This window comes from Falco rusticolus, chromosome 11 (assembly GCF_015220075.1).
Source record: "Falco rusticolus isolate bFalRus1 chromosome 11, bFalRus1.pri, whole genome shotgun sequence".
Classification (NCBI taxonomy): Eukaryota; Metazoa; Chordata; class Aves; order Falconiformes; family Falconidae; genus Falco; species Falco rusticolus.
The window spans coordinates 26,686,264-26,710,095 of NC_051197.1; the positions used below are offsets into that span (position 1 = coordinate 26,686,264).

Here is a 23,832-nt window from a genome sequence, read left to right on the forward strand (position 1 = left end):
CTGCTCAGTGAAGCCAGGGTGGCAGAGCAGGGAAAACCTTCAGCTCCCACCTCCTTAAATCACATTTTAAAGAATGAACTAACTACACTGTCAAATGCAAATTTGGCATAAGCCACTACTGTACCCCTCTCCCTTTCTAAAGGCTAGGTCTCTTCAGCAGCATCAACACAATCATTTCTCTGTACTTTAAATCAGAGATGGAAAACAAACCAAGTTTATAAAACAGAAAAACCAGAAGGTTTCGAGAGCAGCTACAACCAAGAAACAAGGGCTGGAAGTAACCTCGGTAACTTTTTTATTGACAAAGACATTTAAGGGTTTTAGTCATGACCAGCTGACAACGGGGTGGGTTTTTTTTTTTTCCTTCAAATAACAAGGAAATTTTTCTTAAAAAAAATAAATCAGGAAACAGCTGGAAATGCCTTAACTCTAAAACAATTGAGAACATCTACAAATTTTATTACAGAGAAAAAAATTGGGAAGCACGGAATGTATGCTTTTAAAAGGCAGATAGGCAGCTAACAAAAATCTTCAATTGAAAGCAGATTTCTGCACCTCCTTGCAACTCTTTCTTAAAAGTAAACTTTCCTAATTAGGAAAACAGTTAAGTACTCCAACAAACCGTACCTGCTCTTCCGCTATTCTTGAAGTGTTCTGAAGTTTTATTATTGTTTTATTGAAAGCCTTCTGCATTTCTTCCATTTGCTTTCGGTACCTAAAACAAAGAGCATAAGGGTCCGAAATGCAGGTTCATAAAAATTCCTCAGCATTAGACACATCTTCAGAAAATATGACTACATCAGCCAAAATCTTCTTTGCCCAAGTAAGTTTTATTTAAATATCAAGTGGTATTTCCTTTTAAATTTCACACAAACTACAGATGCATCTCCTTCCAGGTTTTTTTGTGGGTTTTTTTTCCAAAGTTAAAGTCACATCTATTTCAAAAACTCAGAGCTTAGCACCAATTTACTGGAATTCACTATGGAGAGAGAATTCTCTGCAAACACTGACTGCCAAGACAGACACATCAGTAAAGACAACAAAGAGCTCCTTCCTTGGAACTAATTCTGAAATGTGTGTATTTCCTGATTTTCCTGTGGCTAAGGAGCACCACAGATATATACATACATCCCTCACAGAAAGTTCTTTGTTCCCTCTCCATGCTCCCTTCTTCAGCAAGGGTTATTGCAGATAACACGGCAGTTTAAGTGGAAACAATCAATGCAGCAAAGTCATTGTGGGTCTGTGTCACTCAGTTTAACAGCAACAGCAGAACATCCCTTTTTGTTGAAAGGCAGCATTAGTGCTTACATCCTGGCAACACTTTTTCCTTTTAAAAAACCCCACAGCAATACTTCTCAAAACAAAATAAAATGTGATTGTAAATGAAATAAAGAAAGGGAACCCCCACCACCCGCAGACACCAAGGGTTAGGTACTGTTCTCAGTTTTCCATAAAGCTTTATGCTGTGATTTATGTTATACTCTGCTTCTGCTGTACTACTCTCCATACCTGTTATACTCTTTCGCATAGCTGGCTAAAATCATGTTTACTTACGGCAGACTTACCAGCCTTCCTCAGACTTACCTCTGACTAAGTTCTTCTAAATAACGGCTGCTGAGAGACATGTTTACTTCTAGGGCTTTTATGCGATTATTAAGGCGCATGAAGACAGACTCCTTTTGATTAGATCCGTGAACAAGATTCCCATTAGCATAGCCTAGATCTGTTGAATTCTGCAATTCAGCATAGAAGTCTGTAGCTGTCCTCTGCGGTCCCCCAGAGACCGGAATTGCCATTAAAGCTTCTTCAGTTGCCTGATCATCCTCCTTTGTTTCGGCAGACACAGAAGACTCAACAGGAGGCAAGACAGGTTTCTGCACATCTGGAGTGCTTTCCCTTCCTTCCCCAGCATCGCTGGCTAAGATGTCTGCTGTATATTCAGGCAGCAGAACAGTCTCTGTAGGCTTTGAAATCACTGGTGTAGCAACAGTCTCTCTTGTGCTCGTCTCCTTTAGCTCAGTGGCCCCACTGGTCTCAGAAGCTGCAGGGCTTTCTTCTGCCACAGAGCTCTCAGCCTTTTCTGTTTCTGGTCTGATCTCAGCTGTATCCACCTGCGAAGTTACCCGCGGTGCTGCGTGGCCTGGATCATCTTTTGCAGGCTCCATCACCACGTCTGTTGTTGGCAATGGCTTAACTTCAGAAGTAACTTCTAAGAGGATGGACTGAGAGACAGTTTGAGGATGGCTTGGCTCCAGTTCTATTGAATCTGTGGTCTCGTTACTGATCTCCTCATGGACCATACTGCTGAAGTCAACTGCAACAGTAGATCCAGGTGGTCTTTCAACTTTGCTGTCCAGCTGCTCAGGCAGAGGCTCATCTATTGAGGTATGTATGGATTCAGTCAGAACCAGCTGTGGCTGCTGAACATCAGCTGAGTAACCTTCCCCTTGCTGACCTTCAGTTTTACTACGCTGCCGATGCATGGCTACTGCAACTGAACACCATTTAAACAGATATTCGGAAAAGGTGGAAATACAACACACTGTTGCCATGTCACTGCAGTACTGTTCTGTCTCAAGTTCAAACCATGCCGATGCTTCTTCTTCCTGTTCATCACTGGACAGCAAGGTTACTGTTGACCTGCTTGTATCTTCTTCATACTCTTGCACTAGCTGAACAATAGGACTTTCTTTTGTCAAATCCACAATTATTTGCTCTTTATCGATCTGTGGAATATCTGTAGTAACAAGTCTACAATAAAGGAGTTAGAGATAGGATGTTACTTCAACAGTTTTACATGCCTGCTCTGGCAGACTGCAAAAGTAGGATCTTTTAGAAAATTAGCAAAGCTGATTCCAGTGACCAAATGCTGGTTTGGATATGGTCAGAAATTCTGTAAGTTAGTATTTTCTCTGGTGGTTTTCAACTCCGATTTCAATGTATTTCAACCCTTGCTTCTGAAACAGCAAGCCTTCTCAATCAGATATTGCCCCCTTCCCTCACCTCTGAAAAAAAAGTCACCAGTTCAGATATCACTCGGTTCTTACATAGCAAGCATCTTACTCTTCTGCTGCAGTCAAATGCAAGATTTACAACCCTCCCGCTGACCTTCCTCGGTCTCTCAACAAATCAGAGCACTAGGAAACCATAAAACCACTAAATTCAGCACAAGTCACATCTTAACATTTAAGAGCTAGCCACAACTCTAAGTAGTCAAATCTGAACAGTTGAAATTAACTGAACACCCCCACCCCCCGATTATCTAAATACAACTCTTCCTCCCAACTTAATTCCCTATCTTTGCATACAAGTTTTCCATCGAGAAAAGCCTAGCAAAAAATAAGCTTCTAAAGCAGAACTTTTGCACATACAATTTAATCGAAGTTTCAGCGATAGAGCTTATGTTCCTAACTAGGCTCCTTTGCAGGAGACAACCTGGAAGAATATTAAGTCAGTTTCCATCTAAGAAATCCTCAATAGCCAAGAACAAAACACTTCTACTTCTTGTAAACAAAGAGAAACACTTGAGAAAGTGATGTATTTTGACATTCAGTCAAGTGTCAAAACAAAATATATCATAATGGAAATAGCTATGAACAATAACTAAAGCAATACATTTCCCTGGTTAGTACATTACCATACTACAAGTTTCATCAAGTACTTGCCTTTTTACTCGTTTAAGATAGTATGCTGTACCCAAGCATTCTACTACCAAAGATTCCAGGCTGGTGCATGTTAGTCTCTGCTAAGTACACAATGAAAAAACCCAACATCAACCACTTACTCTGGTGAAGGAACAGGAGTTGGTTCAGGCAGTCTTGGTGCAGCTGTTGAAGTTGCAGGGGTGGCAGTGACATTTTCAGACACACTTTTGTTTCCTGCTGCAGGAAGGAAGAAGACGTGAACATAGATTTAAGAACCACATTTGTTTTCAATGAATTCTGAGATTGTTTTTTACAGATTATTAACTGCACTACCAAATTAACTGCAGGTGTCAAAGTTACTTGAATGAAAGTGCTGCTGACAGTTTATGTCTACAATGTAATAGACATATCTCAAAATATTTCCAGAAAGAAGCAGCAACTTATGACTTCACAACTGAGGCTGGGCAACAGAGAGACTGAAGATCTCCAAATATAGCTGAAGAAATAGACACATTATCTTTCTGTCTGTTCCCTTCTCAGCAAATTCAGCATCTTTGTTCCACTTTTCACAGTCAGTAAGATAAGAATTCTATGGCACTAATTGAGTATGCCATAAAATGTGAAAAAAAAGTCATATAAACATAGATCATCCAACTCCTCACAAATTAAACAAAATAAAGAGAAATGACAAGTTTCCAGAATGCTTTTCATCTAAAGCAATCATAATACCTTCAGCTTCAGCTGACTCCTCAGTTTTGGCTCCGAGCATATTAGCAGCAATATTCACCATACTTAGGATGGCATCTAAAAGAGAAAACAACTACTCAGAGAAGACATATTCAGAGGGCCCAGAGATTAGCACCACTGAGAGATCTGCTATTTTGTAGCATTTGCTTGAAATGCATCCCAGCATAAGGATGTAGAAAAATCCAGTTGTTCTATTACAGTGGATGCATCTGTTGCTTTTAAAGGTTAAGTTTATAAGCTAGAAACCTGTATTTGAAAGTCTGTATCTAACTTTTACCAGCTAAACCTTCTAGCTTCTGCAAGAAGTTCTCACTGATCATTAGTCCATTGAAACCAAGGAACAGTAAGGCAAACACAAATACTTAAGCATGGAATTTCCTGGCAACTTAAGTGTGTGAACCACTGACGGAGGTTCCAAGCCAGAGATCTAGAGGCTGAACACTCAGAGGAGCTCTAATAACGACAGGCTGGATCATTTGTTGTAATAGCACTAAAGAACCAAGTCAAGAAATGTCATTTGCTAAACAAGCGAGAGACTTCTGCCTTTGGACACAGGGTGTCCACAGCAGGACAGACAAAAAACTAGATTCATTCAAATAAAGCTGGACTCTGGCATTTTGCATCATACCTCCCTTCTTAATCCTGAACCTTACTTTCGGCTCCAATACTGCTGCAACATAAAAATTCAAAATATTTTAAGATTTGAAGAAGAAAATCTAGACTTCATAATCTTGTTACTTCAATGCAATCTAGATCGGTCAAGGCAACTGGAAGAAAGCTGTAACAAATGTTCACAGATCTGGTTTAGATATATTTTTAAGAATAAGTAACAATCACTGCACTGTTTCAGTGCTCAGCCGTCTTTCTAAAGTACTGCCAGTAACAGGTGTTTCCAATCTTCTAACCTTAGCTTTAGAACTCTAAAAAAACAATAGAAAAGTCACTGCATTTTTCAGACAACGAACAAAAAAACCTGCAATACTGCACTTGCAGACAGAACATGTGAATATGCCTCATCAGGACAGTATGAAGACAGAAACTTTGAAAGTCACAGTTAAGAGATAAATAGTGTCAGGAAAGAATATACCGCTTTCTCTCCTCAGTGAGAGGATAGCGTCTAGAGATCAACTGGCCTTTCCAGTATTTCCCTTCTGAAAACTGCACTAAGCTGTGCGACATTCCTAGCTGTGACCTTTTTGTGAAATGACAACTACATTCTAAGAAATAGTGACGAAGAACTCTGCAGCTCTGATCCATTATGGGATGAAAGGAAAGCCTGAGCCCAAACAGCATTCATTTGGAGTGCAAGTCTACACTACGGTAACAAATCTTCACTAACTGGGACAGAAGGAAGAGTGGTACAGCGTAAAAGCGCTTTAGAAGAACTGGTGTGGCAGCTGATACTATCATAAATAATTCAGTGGTTAAGAATGCCATTAAAACTGAAGTATTCTTAGCAAAACAAACCCCACACATAGAGCTTTTCCAATGAAAAAAAGACAAGACACAGTCAAGAACGATTAGCTCTCTCTAAAAAAGTATAGCTCTTATGAAGAACACAGAAGCTACAATATTACACAAAGCAGTCTCAAACAGTGCTCTCCATCTCTTCCTTTCAAGCTGAACAAAGTAAATCTTTATATTGCCTCCTATAAATAAGGCATTTCAATTAAGCACAGATTTCCAAGTTTTGAATAATTAAGGTTCTACAGCACTTTAGTACTGGTTACTTACAGCCCCCTATAACATTCATACTGTTTTAACTGCTCAGAAACCTTAAGTACAGAAAGCAAAGCTTCAAGAAGAGTGATCCTTAGAGCTGGAAAGGTCTATTTTTAGAACACTAAGAACGATACCTCAACTTCAAATTGTTACTGTTTATTCATATGCAGTTAAATAGGAAACACAAATCATTTCAGCAGAAAAATATGGAAGTCATAGCTGCTGCATGACAAAATGTCATTCCACTTTCAATTAGCTTGTTTTGTTTCAGCACAGCCATAGTTTTTCTAATCAACCATACTCACTTGTAGCAGAACCAAGGAGATTTTTTGAAGATTTTTCTTCCCCTGTATTGTAATCCAATAGATAATCTATGGATAAAGAACACCACTTATGACTACCAATATTAGATGTATCATGGGCAAAGAAAATAAACCTCAAGATTTAACATATCATTCAACCATGTCAGTTTGACAGTGTGAAAATAAAACTACAGAAATAAACTTAAAGGTCAGAGATTACATACTGAAATGTCAAGTTCCAAGCAATCAGAAACCCAAAGAGGTTCAGGCTTCAGTTTTGCCAGGATTCATGGCATAGATAAGGCAAACAGCTCATTGAGCTTCATACAGGGGTTTTTCCCCCCTCCTCCTCATGATGGCTGGAGGTAAGTGTTTTCATATTTTTTTTATTTAAACGCAAAGCCTGCAAGCCGAAGCAAGCACCTTCCCAACTGCTTGCAGCACTGATCATACAATCTCAGGAAAAGGGCAATGGACACTAAGAATATAGCTGCTTCAATGTGAGCTGCTTTGATTATTTTAGTTACCCTTTACTGCTGTCAGCACATGAAGATATTGCCTAGCCTGCCAAGTGAAATAGAAACTTATTGCTAGCATTTTAAATTAACTCTCCAAAGTTATACCACTGTTTAAAACTTAAAAGGATTGTTGGATAAGCCTACAAACACCAAAATAGTCAGCAAGACTAAAGAGTAAATTTGGCAGACAAGCAATTTATCATATGCAGGAAACAAGCCACCAAACTAGCACAAAACATGTCTGAATGGCTAAAAACGCAGAAATTATTTGCTTACCATAATCTTCATCGAAGAGTTCTTGTCGTTCAGACTGATACTGAGAATCAGCTATTTCTTCATACTCTTCAACCATGCTAGTACCAAATACCCTATAAACAAAGGTGTAAAATAAAAACCTTGTATTAGTCTATTAGTCGTGTAATTACTTGACATAATGGGTAATTAGACAAGCAGTATTAACATTATATAACACATAGCAAATCAGATAAGCAATAGTTGCCTTCAGTTAACCAAGATCAAGCAGCAGGTATGCTGCTTTTCCCCAAACTCATATCCAGAGTCCATCACATACCTTCAAGTCTGCACCAAAACAAGATCCTGTTTTTAATTCTAGTACTTCCAGCAACTTTTCCTCCTTTTTAACTTGAGCTCATACCTAGACCTCCTTGCCTTAAGCTCTTAATGAGATCTTACTCCTCCTCTTCAGCTTCACCTTTGACTCACTTTAGGAGTACGTATTCATGACTACCTCACTTTGCGTACTACATTCTCTTTGACCTACTCTGCCAAAATAAAATCAAATCAATCCAATTTAAAGCAGTCTTGCCAACCAGAAGTAGTTTGACTTGTAGAGTTCCCAGGTTCAAATCCTGGCATTGCTTTGACAGTAGAACTGAAATCCGTTTGGTTTTTTTAGGAGCAGTACAGAGACTGAATATTCTCCGAAATGCACACACACAACGTTGTTAGAATTTAGATATTCCAAGCATTACTAACTATGTACACCAGGGGTGCCATGCAACACAGCAGCTTCCCAAAAGCACTCACCACACCAGTTCTTTTTAGTTCACCACTTGTTCTGTTTTGCTTGGTCAGCCTTGAGATGCTCATGTCCTCGCGTAACACTGTTCATGCTCCTGTTTCCTAACACACACATCCCCCAAACACAAACAATTCCTTCCATACTAGAGAATCAAATCAAGAGATTCAAAGCTTCTGAAACAGATGCAAAGCCCGCTACATAGCGGATAAGTCAGGCACCTACTTCAAGTCACCAGATTTTCAAATAAACAAATTGAAAACTAGAATTCATTGCCCAAATACTATTAAAACGCACTAATCCTCGCTGTAAGGAGATAGAAAGACAAAGCAAAACACTTAACATATTACCTTATAAGACTTAAGGGACAAAAATGTTCTGATCCGAAGTGGGATATCAACTCCACCTAAGGAATGATATGTACTTAAATAAAACTCCAAAGACCCACAGAATCAAGAGGTCATTTAATATATACATCCAGTCTTGAAATTGCAAGTCTTGTTAACTCAAGAGATTTGTAAATTGCCCATAACAGAAAAGACTGAAAGATTTATTCTTGCCATGCATTAAAGTACTGAGTTGCAGCAGAGAACACCCCAAGCCCCATGCATTCATCATTCCACAAGAAGAGGTTGCTAACCTTTATGTACTTGATGAACATCTGAAGCAAGAGAAAGGAAAAGAGAAAAAAAAAAAAAAAGAAATGTCAGTACAAAGGCTGAACACATGCCACAGGCAACTAGAGTTTTGTTGTTTTCAATTCAGTACTATAAGTGCCTAAGACAAGTTATGAAGGATAAAGTTGCAATACTACTTCATCTGCCTTAGGCAGCAAGATTTCATTTAGCCCTTGTACCTTGCAGATAGAAGGTAACATGCAACAAGTGTTTTATTAATTAATTTAAGTTATTCAGTTTTTCTAGGCAGCATAATTGCAGACAGAATACTGAAGTACGTTAAATTCACTAAGTGTATTTTTTCCCCCCTTAAAGATCACAGATTACAGAAAATTACTCGAAAGGAAAAAACCTTCATAGCATGCATTCTATGTACTGCTGCTGCTTCAAGTTCAATATAACATGCTTCAATTTATAGAAATACTACTGGAAGAAAACAGAGCATCTGATGATACAACTGGAAGCTTCAGTCATCCATGTATTTCTAGTGAGAACTTGACTACACACTGGTATTTAATCTAAATTAATCTGCAAGCATAGAATGCATCTATTATAGCACTACGTAGACACTACCAATGAATGACTGTAATAATCCGCAAGTGAGAACTATTCGCTTAATTTACAACTACACCACACTTACACAAAAATTTCCATTATTTTTGATACAAGTTCATTAAGGCACTTCAAAAATCAAAAGTTTTTGAAAAATTGTATGAACACTTCTTCTGTAGACTAGGCACACTCAGAACTTGCTTACTTTTTTTGTGCTATAAAGTAAAAACATTACAAGAACAATCCTTTGAAAATTTTACCATGCTACATTATTCAAGGCAGAAGGAACACTGCATTCACGAAGCGATTACGTGCTGAAGCATGCAGTGCAATTCTGGAACTTCAGTGACAAGCAAGATTCCAGCTACCTTAAGGCATTAATTCAGCCAGAAAGCAGAATTTAAAATATATGAAATATTTATCCTGTGACTCATGCAGAATTTCTGAGTAGAGAAGTTATCTAACTATCATTCGTAGCTACTTCTTCATGTAAGCACAAATAGTAATTCAGTAGCACAAACCTAATTATTTTTTTGGGGGCACACCATAATTGCAAGGTAACACATCACTGGAGAGGACCTAAATGTTCTGTATTTTATTTGACTTTAAACCTCCGCTATGTCCCCGTGTTTTCACAAAAGCTTTTATCCCAGTCCAAGTACCACATTATTTATGGAGTTTTATTCTCTTTGAGTCTCCTGAGAAAAGACAGCTTGCTGCAAGTTATTCTGAAGGCAGAAAGACCATGGCAAGTGCTCCAGTAGCAGTAAGCCTAAATAATTTGCATGAGTCGCAGCTAAAATTGAATAACTGCACTTCCAGTCTATTGATGAGAAACAATTCAAATGCTTTCTCTTTCAGATTCACTTAAAACTGTATGGCAGAACAGAGCACAAAAATATCAAGAAATACGCATATTTTAATCTATACTCCAGAAAGTGTGCATATATATGTATCTACACACATGCACACAAAGCAGGCACAGCCAAGAGACAAAACAGGTCAATACTTCTACAGAGGACAGTTGGTTACGTCAAAGACTAGACCGTTGTATGGATTTTTCTTAATTCAGGTACCAACTAAGTACATACTTGGACACAAAGTAACAGGCGCATCCCAAGATCCCCTCAATTACCATTATGAGGAAGGCAACATACTTGTGATTGTGTGACAAGAGGTTTAGTACGTGGCAATCACACTAGGGCCACTAATGAAACTAGCGCAATTAATGGTAAAGCATGCTTTGGTAACACATTTCTCTGGAAAGGTCTCTATGTTATATAGGGCAAGCCCAGCAAACACTTCCTTCCTGAGAAATGCAGATGCTTTTGCAGCGTTAAGTTACCTTAACGTATTTTGCATACATCTGTTCATCCAGAGGAAAGCTTTGGACGTTTCTCTCATCTCTGGCATGGAAAGTACCTAATTTAATCCATTTATTTGTTGGGTACCTAGAAAAGGAACAAAGGAGTCAGCTAATGAAATGCAAAACCCCATCTTTTACCAACATTTGCTGAAGTTTCCCCCAAAGCCTTTTCACAAAAGAATTTTTTTTTTTTCCAGTTGCAAGATAGCAGCAATGTGTTCTTTATCGAAAGAAGAGTTGCAAGATAAAGCTAGTCTCAACACAAAAATCTCTGCAGTACCTCTTCACATACTTAAAACAGCGCACAAGCCCTTGAAGGACAAAACCCTATACTTAATCCAATTACTGAAATTCAGCCAGCCTCCAGTAAAGTTTCTGGAACTAAAAAAAGTCACCTCATATGACCATTTAAGAATATGACACCTAAGTGATAGGCTGTAAATATTGTTGTAAGCAAGCAGCAAAAAAATAATTAAAAAAAAAAGCATACAAAACCCCTGTGAGCAAAGCAAGAGTTAGAACTAGGCAACAGACAAAGCATTGAAAATCAGAATCTACACACTTTAAGCACTGAAGAAGAAAGCGAGGGGGTTTGATGCACTGTGCAAATGTCTCCTCTTTCACACATCAGAACAGCCTGCTCACTCCCGGAAAGCAGTGGGAGTACACCACCACCTAAAACATGATAAAGCCACCCTTTAACCAGCCATTCAGCCAACCAGTAGTATTCTTACCCCTTCCAATTCTTCAATAGTGTACTACTATTTTTTCTTTTTAAATAATTGGGGGGCTTTTTGGACCAAGTTCAGCACTGAAGACAGCATAAGCTACATGAAAAAGGACTGAACGACAAGGGAAGAGACAGTCCATAACTCCAGTGGCATTCTGTTCAGGAATGTTCTTTTTATAATGTGCCATCCACTACCTCGCTACTGTGTGATTTCCGTTGCCTCCCTGCTACTTTCCAACAAAAATCTTTCGTTTTCATTTTTCAGGTGGCAAAGAAAACAATACAGGAAGCATGGAAAGAACTCAAGCCAGGTATTCCAAGACCTCACAGTTGCCCTTTACATGGAAAAGATATGCTAGCAACTGATAATATACACACACAAAGAAAATTCATGTGATTTCACAATGCATTACACTTTGCATAACAACAAACATACACAGACTGTGTTTTATGAAGTCATCCTTTAATAATTATTTCATTTTTCATTCAGAAGGGTGGGTTTTGATACCATACCTGTCACTAATAGACACCAGAAAGTCTTTTGGAGTGGAAGAGAATAATTCATGGTTTGCAATGTCAAGCTGCTTTACTTGGACTGGTTCACAGAGCTCAATAACAAACCTTGAAGAAAAAAAGGAAATGTTAAAAAAAATATAATGCACTTTTCCTTCTGCAGTTAAAGTACTCAGTCCTTTACCTTGTTACTGCATCCTTCACTGGGTATAAAAAAAACACTACAAAAAACACTGTACAGTAAGGAGGCATCATTTATTACTCCTTTCAAAATCACTATGATATTTAGTTGTATACCTAGCTTAGTAACTCTAGATATTACCTGCAGCTACAAAAGCTTCATCCATCTTGTACTCAAATGCAAGAAGTTGCAGAACTGAAAACCAAGGGTAGCAAACCTCATTTAAACCACACCTGAAATACCAGTTAGCGTATGGTAAATTCTGATTTTTATTACGTCAATTATATATGTCTTTGACAATTATAGATTACTTGACAGCTGGGGAAAGAAACCAAAATCTTTACTTGAACACTCAGTGCTTTCTCTTCTGTAAGACTATAATTATGCAAAACCTACAAATACTAAAGTGAATAAAATTATCCCCTTAATCTTATTTTTTAATACCAGAGACAGAATTCTATGGGAGACATAATAAAGCATCTATTGCTCAATCTGTCCAAGGTCCTGACACACACACAGGTCAAGTCAGTCCTACAGGATACAGACAGTCCCATTCCACTCCAATGGAAAACTATAACCACACTCCTGTCACACAAACAAGCCCCAGTCACCTACCAGATTTTAGTACTGCAAGGATTTAGCATATAAAGGTCCATGTTTTCCATCAAAATTGCTGAAGTGCTCTGGATAAAGAAGAGAATTAGTATTTTAAATTGCATGGTAGATACTAACAGAGCACCAAGGGCTTCTCCCCAAATCAGTTTAATATTAGTTACACAGACTAATAATACCAAGTTTCATAACATTCCAACCAAGATAATATACAAGAGACAGTACGCCACACTACTTTGGGGCAATCACAGATTAAGTACAACAGCAAGCTGCTTAATCCAACTTTGTTCAGTTGTTCAGTTTCTGTAGTGAGTAGATTCTGCTCCCCCTTCCAAATTCACTTAAAAAAAAAGACATCAACTTCTCTATAGCAATCCCTCGTAAAAAAGGGACAGATTATCATTTATGTCCCATTTTTACAATTCAAAAAATTACAATAAACCCAAGCATATAAATAAAAAATTACTTCAGAAATCAGTATTCAGCTTTAAGTGTACTTCATACTACTTCTTGCATAACAGTAAACTGAAATAACACACCCTAATAATAAGTAAATGCCTACCTTTGCCTCTGGATTTGCTGCCAAAATTTTGGCACCACACTCTACAGAGGCATAGTTATTTCTATTTTTCTGGACTTTTTTTGTGGAATGCTGCCCACCAACAGCAGAAGGGTGCATTGACTGACCTAGGTAGAAGAAAATATTGTTACTATAATAAACCACACAGACAGCATTTTCACTTTCAGGACTCTTCTGCTCACTGCTTTTATATAATAAATGCTATTAATTATGTAGTTCTAGTAGGAAAATGAAGTTCCAGGCTGCGTTCCAAATTGAGACAGTTTCACTAATCAAATCTGACACAAATAAAAGTGGTCTGTATTTAGACCAAACCAATGAATCCTGAACTTACTCTTTTCTTTCTCCACCTCCATGACTTTCTTCTTCCATTCATCAAATGTTGGAATGTCTCCAGGGTCCTTTGGAGTTATCACTGATGTAGGGTCAATTTCTCCTGTTTTCTTATAGTCTTTCTACAAAAGAAAGAGCCACCAATTGTGACTTTTTCAGTACCAATGATGAAAAAGATGAACTTCAGTGCTTAAAAAAAAGAAGCAGCAAAGTATGGTCTCATCAAGTCAATAGCAGACACATCATTTGAAAAGGAACAGCTTAGCGCCAAGGTAAACTCACAAGCCAGAAAAGAAACCATGACGATTTCTTCCCAGAATCAGACATTCTTTCACTGTGATGCTGGTAATTTTTGTGGCTAAACTAATACATTTTAAGTAAAACACAAGCATTCTGTCTCATAAAAATGTCTGCTTTTTCCTCATGATTTTTACTTTTCCTCTCTCTATGGAAAAAAAGGTTTCCCCTGTAGCAGAAAGCTTCAAATACAAATGTTGTGACCAACATGATGGAATTCCAGAGTCCCCTGGAGTCTCTGAACACCTCACAAAACAGCAGAGTGAGGTATTATTTTAAAATGTCCTATTTAATGATCAAAGAAATAATGTTTTTGGACCTACTTGACAATGCAGCAACCCTTTTCAGTTAACCACATGCTATACTATGTCAAGTCTTAATTTCTCCTTTGTACAAACACATTTCCAGCACACCACCAGATGGGAGAAGAGCTTCTGCTAGAAGTTTCAACTCTAAAGGTTATTTTAGTAAACAACATTTTACAGGTAGCTTCCACAATGACTGTTTTGTAGGTTGACATTTTCTCTGCACTTAAAGCAAGAATTATTTCACATAGACTTCTGTACCTGAAAGCCCTCAAAAGGGGCAAACCCACATAGCTGGACAGAAGCAACAACAGAAATCTACACATCACTACACTGCAACAGAACTGTATATGTGGCATACACAAAAAAATATCCCAACATATTTTTAGAAATTAGAGGACCTAAAAAAAATTAAAATCTCCCAAGAAAGTTCAGGACAGAAGATCCACTTTGAGCTATGACAGAAGTGGGAAGTAAAAAAACTGAGTAAGCAATGCCAAATCAAGCTCTTGTTGAATTATGACATCAGATCAATGCCATAATAATTTAATTTGCAGTGTTTAAAGCATTAAATAAAGAAAATCTTGGCTTTTTAATTTTTTTAATGATTGTTTATAGCATCCATTACATCCATTTGTTTATAGCAAGTTTTTTAAAAGACTGCTCCTGACTGCATGTAATTATTTTAAGGTACGCTGTACTTTGTTCAATAATCTTGAGAAAAACTTCTCTGGTTGTTTTTTTTTTTTTAAAAAAAAAAAGAGTTATCCAAATTGTTAGTGAAAGTAAATGTGATCCTAAAAGAGCAAAAAAAATGGAATTGCCTTGTCATGCCCTTGGTCATTTTTCACCTATTTAAAAAAACATAAGCTTCAGAAAGTGTGCCTCGTGGTAAAAGCACAAAAACAGTCATACAACTAAGTATAGAAGACCTGCCTAGCCAAGTATCCCACTTCAACAGTGGCCAAATAAAATATCTGGGAAAGAATAAACACACACCATTTTGTATTTCCTTAAACTGTCATCTTGCCTCTAGCCATCTGCTTGCTACTCAGGAACTTCCTGACTCAGTCAAGATTCAACCCTCAGACTTCTCTTCTACAAGTTTACCTGGACCGAGCAACTCCTCCAGCATCCACAGCATCCTGCAGAAGTCCCAGCTTAACCAACTGTTGCATGAAGAACATTTCTGCTGGATTCTGCTCCAGATAGTTTTAGTCTGTTTCCCCAAGTCTTGTAATTAAAGAAACTTAGCTCAGAAACACTGTTCTGTGCCAATGGATCGACCTTGCTGCCCTTTTTCCCCCCATTTATTACACCCTTGTTGAGATGGCAGTATCAGAACCACACAATGCTCAAGATGTGAAGGCTGTGCATTTATACAGCGGCAATCAGAAAAGAGTTGGCATCATTCATCTTTAATAATGGTGATAACCTAACAGGTGGCACGAGGCTCCTGGGGGTACTGAGTGGACATCAGCACTGCTTACCTCTCTTTTTAAGTTCTCTGAGGCATTCAGAGCAGATTTTTGCTCATCTGCCCCCTTTTCAGCTGCTGAAACCTTTGACTCAAACTCAGATTTTGTCTTCTTTCCCTTGCCATGTGAAGATGATATGTTTTCTATATGTTGACCTGCAAGGCTGAAAGTTAAAAGAGTATTAGGACCTATAAAATGATCACATGCTCAGCCATATGCAATATTAAACACACACACAAACACATAGATAAGCAAGCACACACAAATGTTTGTTGCAAGGCCAGGACAGAAAAGAACAATTGCTTTTAAATTATTCAGACTCACAACCTGCTTCAATACTCACCTCTCTGGTGGACTGACAAAAGAGGAAGGCTCACTCTGAGGGTCAGCCTCAAGTGTCCCACCAATATCACAGTCAGGTTCTGACTGCTCAGCTTCACTAGAGCTGACTACAGGAGTATCAGCACGGGAATTTTCTATTGCACTGAAGGGAAAGAAATAACACGCTTTTTTTACCCTTCTGATAATACAAGCAGCCCTGATAACCAGCCACAAAACTAAAGATATTTCTAAGTTTTCAAAGAGCAACCGTCTTGCAGAAATAATTAAGAGGAATGAAGTATGCTTTACCTATGGAATTGCATTCTCAGCTGTACCCGTGCAAGAATAGGATTTCCTTCTCCAGCCTGTCTGTGCCAGCAAAAGAACTCAAAGCTACCTTCTCATCTCCTACAATTCTCATCTAACATCTTACCAAACACTGCAATGGATAATTTTTTCCCCCCGTCATCACTACAAACTCTGAACAGCTTCAACCTGACTGCCAGCAATTTTCTTTTCCCTTTCAACAAAGGAATCAAACACTAGACCGAGTTCCATCACTAAGAGCTCCTAATGTTCCCAAGTCAACAAGCAGCAGTCAGAACAGAACTTGGCTAAAACTAGAGGAGAAAAGGGGTGGCATAATGATATACAGTACAGCCGACCAGACTTCCCTTTCACTAGATTAGCAAAAAAAAATAAAAAAATCAGTGTAATGAAAATGTAGTAACAGTAGACCATTATCCAAGCTACATCAACAGCCCAAACTAGCTAATCTGCCTATTGCTTTACTTGGTCTCTCCCAGAAAGGCTGAACACACCACATCAGACAAATTCTAAGGCAAAAACTGAAAAGAAAGCCTCCCTACATGTTCTTTCAGAACAACAACATGGGTGGGGAGGAGAAAATGGACAGATAATAATAACTTTAGTTTATAACTTCTGTGACTGTCCTCTCCAGTACAACGATGACTTTCACATTCATCTAGAAGGTTATAAAGCAGATCTGACTAAAAGCTTTATTCTGCCTCCCAAATTTCAACGTAAGCTTTCCTCACTGTCAGCAGCAAACTAGGTTAATCCAGTATCATGATACAGAGCTGCCAAAACACAAACAGTACATCAGCAACTTAAAAGGGGATCTTTTCTGCTTCTCCGACTGCTACAATTATCAACAGAAGCAGCTGCAACAAATCCAGGGAGCCAATTTCATTACCTTTCATATGATAAAGTTCCCACAGTATAAAACAAAACACTCGTAGGCATTCAAGACCTTTTGCTATGTAGCAAAATCTAACAAACACTACGAATACAAGAATTTATTATTAGCTACAAACAGGGAGCAGTTTCTCCAAATGCCCCAGAAGTCACACATCTGAGATGCACACAGTACAGCTCTGCATGTAACACAGGTTCAGCAGTACACTTAAGCTTCACATTTTCTTGATCTCACTGGATAGATGACAGTATGAATAATTGTCAACTGAATAAAATAGGGGACAAGTATGAACCTAAAAATACCCTGACGTCAGGGTGTACCTGAATGGCATCAAGTAACTAATTTTGGCAGAAGGGGAGTAGCACAAGGCTAAAAGATGTAATGCTCCCTCTCCTTTGGGTACTTTCATTTGTTAGTAGCTTTGCCTTAATTTTTAAAGTGCATTACCAAGCTTACTTTGCATAGCAGCTGTCTTTACTTGCAGCCAGAAGAGAAGCTCAGATTATTTTTTAAGATGTTTTCCCCAGATTAGGTCTGGATAGAAAAGCTACAATCAGTGCTATCCTAAAAAAAATAATGAATCATTACAAAGTAAAAATAGTTTGGAATAAAATTACTTCCAGAATATTTTGACTAGGAGGTCCTGCTGGGATAGCAGACTGGTAACACCTAAGGGAGCTGGACTTTGTTACATGGATGGGAATCAGTACCTAAAACAGGAAAAATGCTGATTAAGGATAAAAAAATGCAACTGAGTCTTTTCAAAGATCTTGTTTAAGTATGGAGTTGGACTGCAGCTCTTTTGGATATTAATCTGTACAAAAAGAGACCACCTATTACCATGTAAAGCTGAACTGAAGTTTGAAATCATGTATAAACATGCATCTCTCCTCCTATACCAATTCTACACTTTTTTCTTGTAAACGGTACTAGTGTCAGAACACTTTACCAACCATTAACTAATACAGCAGATGCTCCAAAACAAAATTTCCATTGTTATTTGTTTCACAGTTTGAGACTTCAGAGTTCATTGTTCTAGTATTCCCCAACCATGACAGCAAGACTGTTTTCAACAGTTACAAGATACCGAGCTGAATGTTCAAAAGAAAACAACCTGAATCTCCTCCTTAGACCTGACAACAGTAGGACTTATAACACGTTACACAAATGAGTCTGTACAGTAGTCAACAAAAGCTATAAAAAGAAACACAGCAAAATTACATTCCAGCTTTGCTTTATAAAAACTGCGTATTTGGGAAGCTTGATTTTTGAAGACTTGCAATTAAACTTACTTATTAAGCATTAGCCCTAGCAGACTAGGCAGTATCAGTCAGCAGACAAGATTTCCTGACCTTTTCTAGGGTAAAGAGACTAAATTTGCTACACAGGAAAAACTGGACTCTTAAAAAACCTGAACATCAAAAGAGCAGTCTACTTCATTTTTCATGTGCTGAATTTTTATCTACCAAAATATTAAATCTTTATCAGCAGATAATCAGAATAATATATTCCCTTTAGCATACATTAAAAAGCCCACGAGAATTTAGTGAAAGTATAAGAATACACATATGAATATCCAGGCTACATTTCACATTTGATAGCATGGCCTTCCACAACAGAAGGGAAACAAAAGCTCATCAACTCTTGAAGACTGCCTGCAGCAGAGGTAGCTCTGCAATACACTAAGTACTAGAAAAGCAAACGGTCTTAGTTACATTTATACTAAAACATGCTATTTCCTCAGAAGTCTCTTAATATCGGAACTTATTTAGGACCGCGCTGTTTTAAGTCCTAGAATAAAATTCTGCCAAGTTCTTTTTTAACCAAAAGCTGAGACCGATGCCGAAGCAGCCTTGGGGCTTGTCGTCATAGATGTGAAAGCACATTTCTGAAGGGCAGAATGCCTCACGGTGAAGACCTGAGCGCTTTTATAGTATAGATTACCCAGCACATAAAAGATATCGGGTATTTTTTTCCAGCCAAAACAGCAGCTTAGAAACTAATGTCAATAGGATGACACTTCACGCAAGTACACAACTCTTAATCCACTAGACTAAGTAAATGATGGCATTTACTCCATTAGCACTGACACGATAAACCAAAGTACAGCAAAAGAACCACGTGCAGCAGTCTAGCCTTACTCCTACCAAACCTAAAGAGGTAACCCTTCTAACAACAGAGAAAGTGATATTCTCTCAAAGTCCAAGACAATAAAATAAATAAAAAATTAATAAAGTTAAAAAAAGACTTACTGGGGCTGCGAGACTGGAGGTATCTCTGAGGTAGGTGAACTGGAAATGTTTTCAGTGCTTGCAACTATGCTAGACGAAGCTTCATTTAAGTCTACTGAAGGTGGAGTCTCAACATCAGGCTGGCTTGCTTCACCCATTTCTGCAGTCTGTGAAAACAGCACAAACATTTTTCAAAACTACACCATCTAGTAGGGAGTTTTAACAGTTCAGTAGATCCAATTTCTGTCATCAATGAACCTGAAAACCAGACAGCAAGACAGTTAAGGAATAAATCTTCTCAATGAGAAGGTGTTTTATTTTATAAAAGAGATACTTCATACCTATAACATCTAATTTTAATTTGTCTTGGAAATATTAGTTAGTACCTACAAATATTTAATTATTCTTACTTATGCACATGGGAAATGCAAGATCTGTTTGGTCACACATTTTCTCCTTCATTGGAAACATGAGTCTGACAGCAACTGTGCGTGCAAGCAAAACACAATAGATTGTTACTATGAGCTTTCGATAACCAAAATGAAAAAGTCCAAAATCCAAGAAGCATTTGAAGAATGTACGGAGACAATGAATGAAATAAAAATGTCTCGCCTGGTCAGACTTTGTAAAGTCATCAAGTAGCTCTTCTGTAGAGTAACTCCGCATACTTGAGTCTGCATGCTCAGACTCCAGTCTGGGACCAGCCTCTTCCCCCTAGTATATTAAAGGTAAAACAACAGTAAGTATGCTGTAACACAGACCTATTCCATAAGAGGAGTTACCTTTGGTACAGACTGAATAATACTACCTTTAAAACCACTAAAATATCAATAAGTTAAGCTACATGAATCTTCTGAGCCACTGCCCCTGTACATGTAAAATCTCATCTGTATAATGACTACAGCAAGTTAAAACAATTCAGTTAAATCTTCACAGGAAAGACCATTCTAGCATTGTCTTAAATCATTCTGTTTGTGTGCTAGGAAAGATAATCAATCTGCTATGAAGCTCTAGGTTGACAAATCCTCCCCATCTCCTTCCTGCCCTAAGTAGGAAGGGAAAAAAAGAAATCCTAATATGATTTTGCAACAGACCACCATTAAAAAATAACACTTGGCACATTTCAGTTACAGCAGTCTTATCAGCAGAACCAGTCTTCTGTAACCTTTTAAAGCAACCTTTTCTTTTACAACTAAAGATTGACAATCAAGTGCAGTGAATTCACAAAGTAAAAAAGAATATACACTTGAGAAAAAAAAAACCACAACAAAAAAACCTTTTAAACCACCTGATGTAGAACTAACAAGAATTTACTTGCTCCTCAAATATATTTTTTTTTTTTTAGTTACAACACGTGCGAGTTATTTTTGAGCAATACTTTAAAATACAGCAAGAAATCTGGTAGAAATTTACACACACCTCACTTTATAAGGGTTACCTAAAATCCTGTGGTCAAACACTAGAAGTGCTAGTGTTCGGATCTAAAATGGGCTGCTAAGCCATACAAAATTATATGATCATATTAATTTGAGAGGGGCATACACTGGAAGAGCAGGAACTACAAATCTGAGCTGGCAACCTCACAGAAACATTTCTCCCCAAATATTATTAGCTCATATCTTAGTCCCTAAGATTAAACAGCATCAATGCCTTGAAGGGACAACTGATGTAAGGAAAACTGATCAAGGGCTGCAAGACTGCTCTTTTTGGGTAGGACAGCTCCAGCAGCCTACTTAGAAGTACCAGACACATGCTTAAGATTTCTCATACACCCAAGAGATTTTTCTTTAATGAGTAAGTAGTACAGTATAATGCATGAGCTTTCAAATCTTTGGGTTTAAGTTCAGAGATCTGCTTAACAATGCAACCATGTTAACAGAATGAAGGGAAGAATGTTGCAAAAAAAGTAGGAAAACATACACCAGTGGCTTCCCAGTCTCAAAGCTTACTTGATCTTTCCAGTTTTATTACATCAGCCATTAAACTCGAGCAGGACTTTTTTCAGGCAGCTAGAAGAATAGGACTGAATGCTACTTGGTTGTACAAGCTGGCATAAAAAAATCAGCTAGCCTAAACACTGAAATGCTTAAGAAACCTACAATATTTTAAAAATATTTTTTCTGGTCAGTTAGCTCTCCACACAAGTCAACTACAATGTTCAACACACATTTTGCAGGTTTGATGTGACATAGAAAAAAACTTCCTGGAATGAGGGCCATGATTAGCACTACTACTGATTGGTGGAGGAAATGGGAAGACCAATAATATCAATAATGCCCATGCTTATCATAGGACTGATTCTTTACTTGTGTAAATTAACTCATTACAAGTCATGGTAATTTCATTTATCAGGGTGGAATGTTTACACTCAATTTAATCCAAAGTGCTGAGTAATGTAAATAAGGGATAGAGACTTATTAGCATTTCACATATGTATTTTCACTTAATTAGTTTTTATTAAACAGGAGGAAAACAAAGTGATAAATACTGACTTAATAAAACAATCTTAGGTCTTCTATTTAGGATAAAAATCACTGGTGCACTGGGGTTTTAAACACAACACAGATGCAACTGGCATAGCATGGCCTAGACTTCCTGAGGCCAGCACCTCTTACCATGGTCCCCACAGAGCCACACACAATCCCTGATGACCACTTCTTCTAACATCTGGCACCCAAATAAAGAAAAAACTGGGTCACCATTACTAGCTTTACTAATTGTCCCCTCACACACACACACAAACTGTCCAGCCGTATTTCTGTATAACTGCAACAAACTTGACAGTAAAGGAAAACAAAAATTTGGGAAGATAACATCACATTTCACAAAACAACTGGGCACATTAAACAATCTGGCCAAGACGACCCCATGAATCAAAGTGCATGAATCAGGTACTTTTTTTTATTTAATGTCAAGCCAGACTGAGTAGTTAATTAACATGATTTATTCAGCATACCTTTTCCTGGACATTTTCATCATTTGCCAGGGCACAAGCATCACCTGAAGCATATTGCACTGCCGATGAAAGACTGTCTTTACAAAAGACATGCCAAACAGGAAGCCTATTAAAAAAAAAAAAGTCAAAGTCTTGATTTAAAAACCGAAGAAATGATATTTTAAAATTCCCTCAGCACTGTCCCCCTCAACCTTTTTTCAGCTGTTCCCAAGAGATGTCAATAAAAAATACACATATACAGTTCATAGATACTAGTCTATCAAAACCATTGGAGGACTTAACTTTAAGAAATTAGTAACACAAAACACATGACACATTTACTACTTCCGGAAGACAAAAGTATCAGCAAAACAGTTATTGCATGACACCATGTCACAAAGCAGAAGCTGACAAATTGGTGAAGTTGCTGCTGGTTAGGAAGTATTTGAATTAACTATACCTTTTGTCATATAGTAACAGGATATCTTAACAATGATTATTACTAAGCAAAAACTAAAGCCACAGATTCAAAAAATAAAGCTGCTTATTTCCCTGATACAGATCACACAGAGCATCATCAAGCACATTTAAGAGAATTACAGAAAGTATATTAAACAAAAGGCCCATGCAAAAGCCAATGAAAACAGAGACAAATGGCAAACCAGGTGCTGGCTTTAGATACAACCTCCATAGAGATTTGTTTTGTACTTTCAGTTCAGAACAGTTTTGCTTCTTGGTAGAAATGGATTTATTTCCATAGAAAAGCAGCCAGCATCTATACAAGCACTTGCACCAGACCAGCATCTTTAGTCACAAAAGTGGTTGCACCAAGTGCATGGCCGTGTCACATCCTAGGCAACACCCGCAGAGCAAAGCATTAGGCTGGAGGGCCAACGGCCAGCAAAGGTCTTCATGCAGTCTTTGAGTAAGCCCAGGAAAATGCTGGGCAAATTGAGCTTTTAGTGGAGTTTTCAACAATTCTCGAACAGAGACATGTACCGCTTTAAAGCCGAATGCCTTTCCAGGAGCTACTGCTCCCACGACAGCCAGGTGATCGGTACAGCCCTGTGTGAATTCACACAAACGTCACTGCGCACCCTGAAGAAAGGGCTGCCTCCTCCTCCTCCAGGAGACAGATCTACAGCAGACCTTCAAGCACGCAGGAAATCTGGATACAGCAACCTTCTGACATAAGTTTTGAAAACTAAAATACAGCCTTAACGGTCAGTCATACCAGTAAGAACATCACTAGATCAGGATTCACTTATGCAACTGGGATCATAACAGTGTTTAGAATCTGAACTACCACTCATCTTAAAAATTTGAAGATCACCTTTATTGGAAAGTATATGCAACACAGATTCCCCCACTGAGGAGGAACCCATGCCACAATCGATCACAGCCAAGTATTATATTTTAAAGTTTCATGCATATATACACATACACACACAGGGAGCACTACTTCTCCAGGTTGCAGGCAAAACACAAAACTGGGCTGTTGCAGAGATACAAACCTATTGCTGCTCC

General features: G+C 38.0%; 1 protein-coding gene across 5 annotated transcripts in view; it reads right to left on the reverse strand.

Moving 5' to 3' along the window:
* The window catches only part of SUCO (SUN domain containing ossification factor), a 40,903-nt gene that overhangs the window by 6,633 nt on the left and 10,438 nt on the right, over positions 1-23,832 (reverse strand). For 3 of the 5 annotated variants that reach the window (XM_037403841.1, XM_037403839.1, XM_037403843.1), the window contains exons 2-19: positions 22,327-22,432; positions 19,983-20,084; positions 19,392-19,537; positions 15,943-16,083; positions 15,612-15,762; positions 13,521-13,641; positions 13,169-13,293; positions 12,610-12,677; positions 11,814-11,921; positions 10,550-10,655; positions 8,616-8,636; positions 8,326-8,381; positions 7,213-7,304; positions 6,422-6,487; positions 4,377-4,451; positions 3,788-3,884; positions 1,588-2,754; positions 628-715 (exon numbers count right to left, since the gene is read on the reverse strand). In XM_037403841.1, coding sequence (XP_037259738.1) covers positions 628-715; positions 1,588-2,754; positions 3,788-3,884; positions 4,377-4,451; positions 6,422-6,487; positions 7,213-7,304; positions 8,326-8,381; positions 8,616-8,636; positions 10,550-10,655; positions 11,814-11,921; positions 12,610-12,677; positions 13,169-13,293; positions 13,521-13,641; positions 15,612-15,762; positions 15,943-16,083; positions 19,392-19,537; positions 19,983-20,084; positions 22,327-22,432 — 2,836 coding nt within the window. The remainder of the gene's footprint in view (positions 1-627; positions 716-1,587; positions 2,755-3,787; positions 3,885-4,376; positions 4,452-6,421; positions 6,488-7,212; positions 7,305-8,325; positions 8,382-8,615; positions 8,637-10,549; positions 10,656-11,813; positions 11,922-12,609; positions 12,678-13,168; positions 13,294-13,520; positions 13,642-15,611; positions 15,763-15,942; positions 16,084-19,391; positions 19,538-19,982; positions 20,085-22,326; positions 22,433-23,832) is intronic. The other 2 variants (XM_037403840.1, XM_037403842.1) reach the window with 2 other exon arrangements.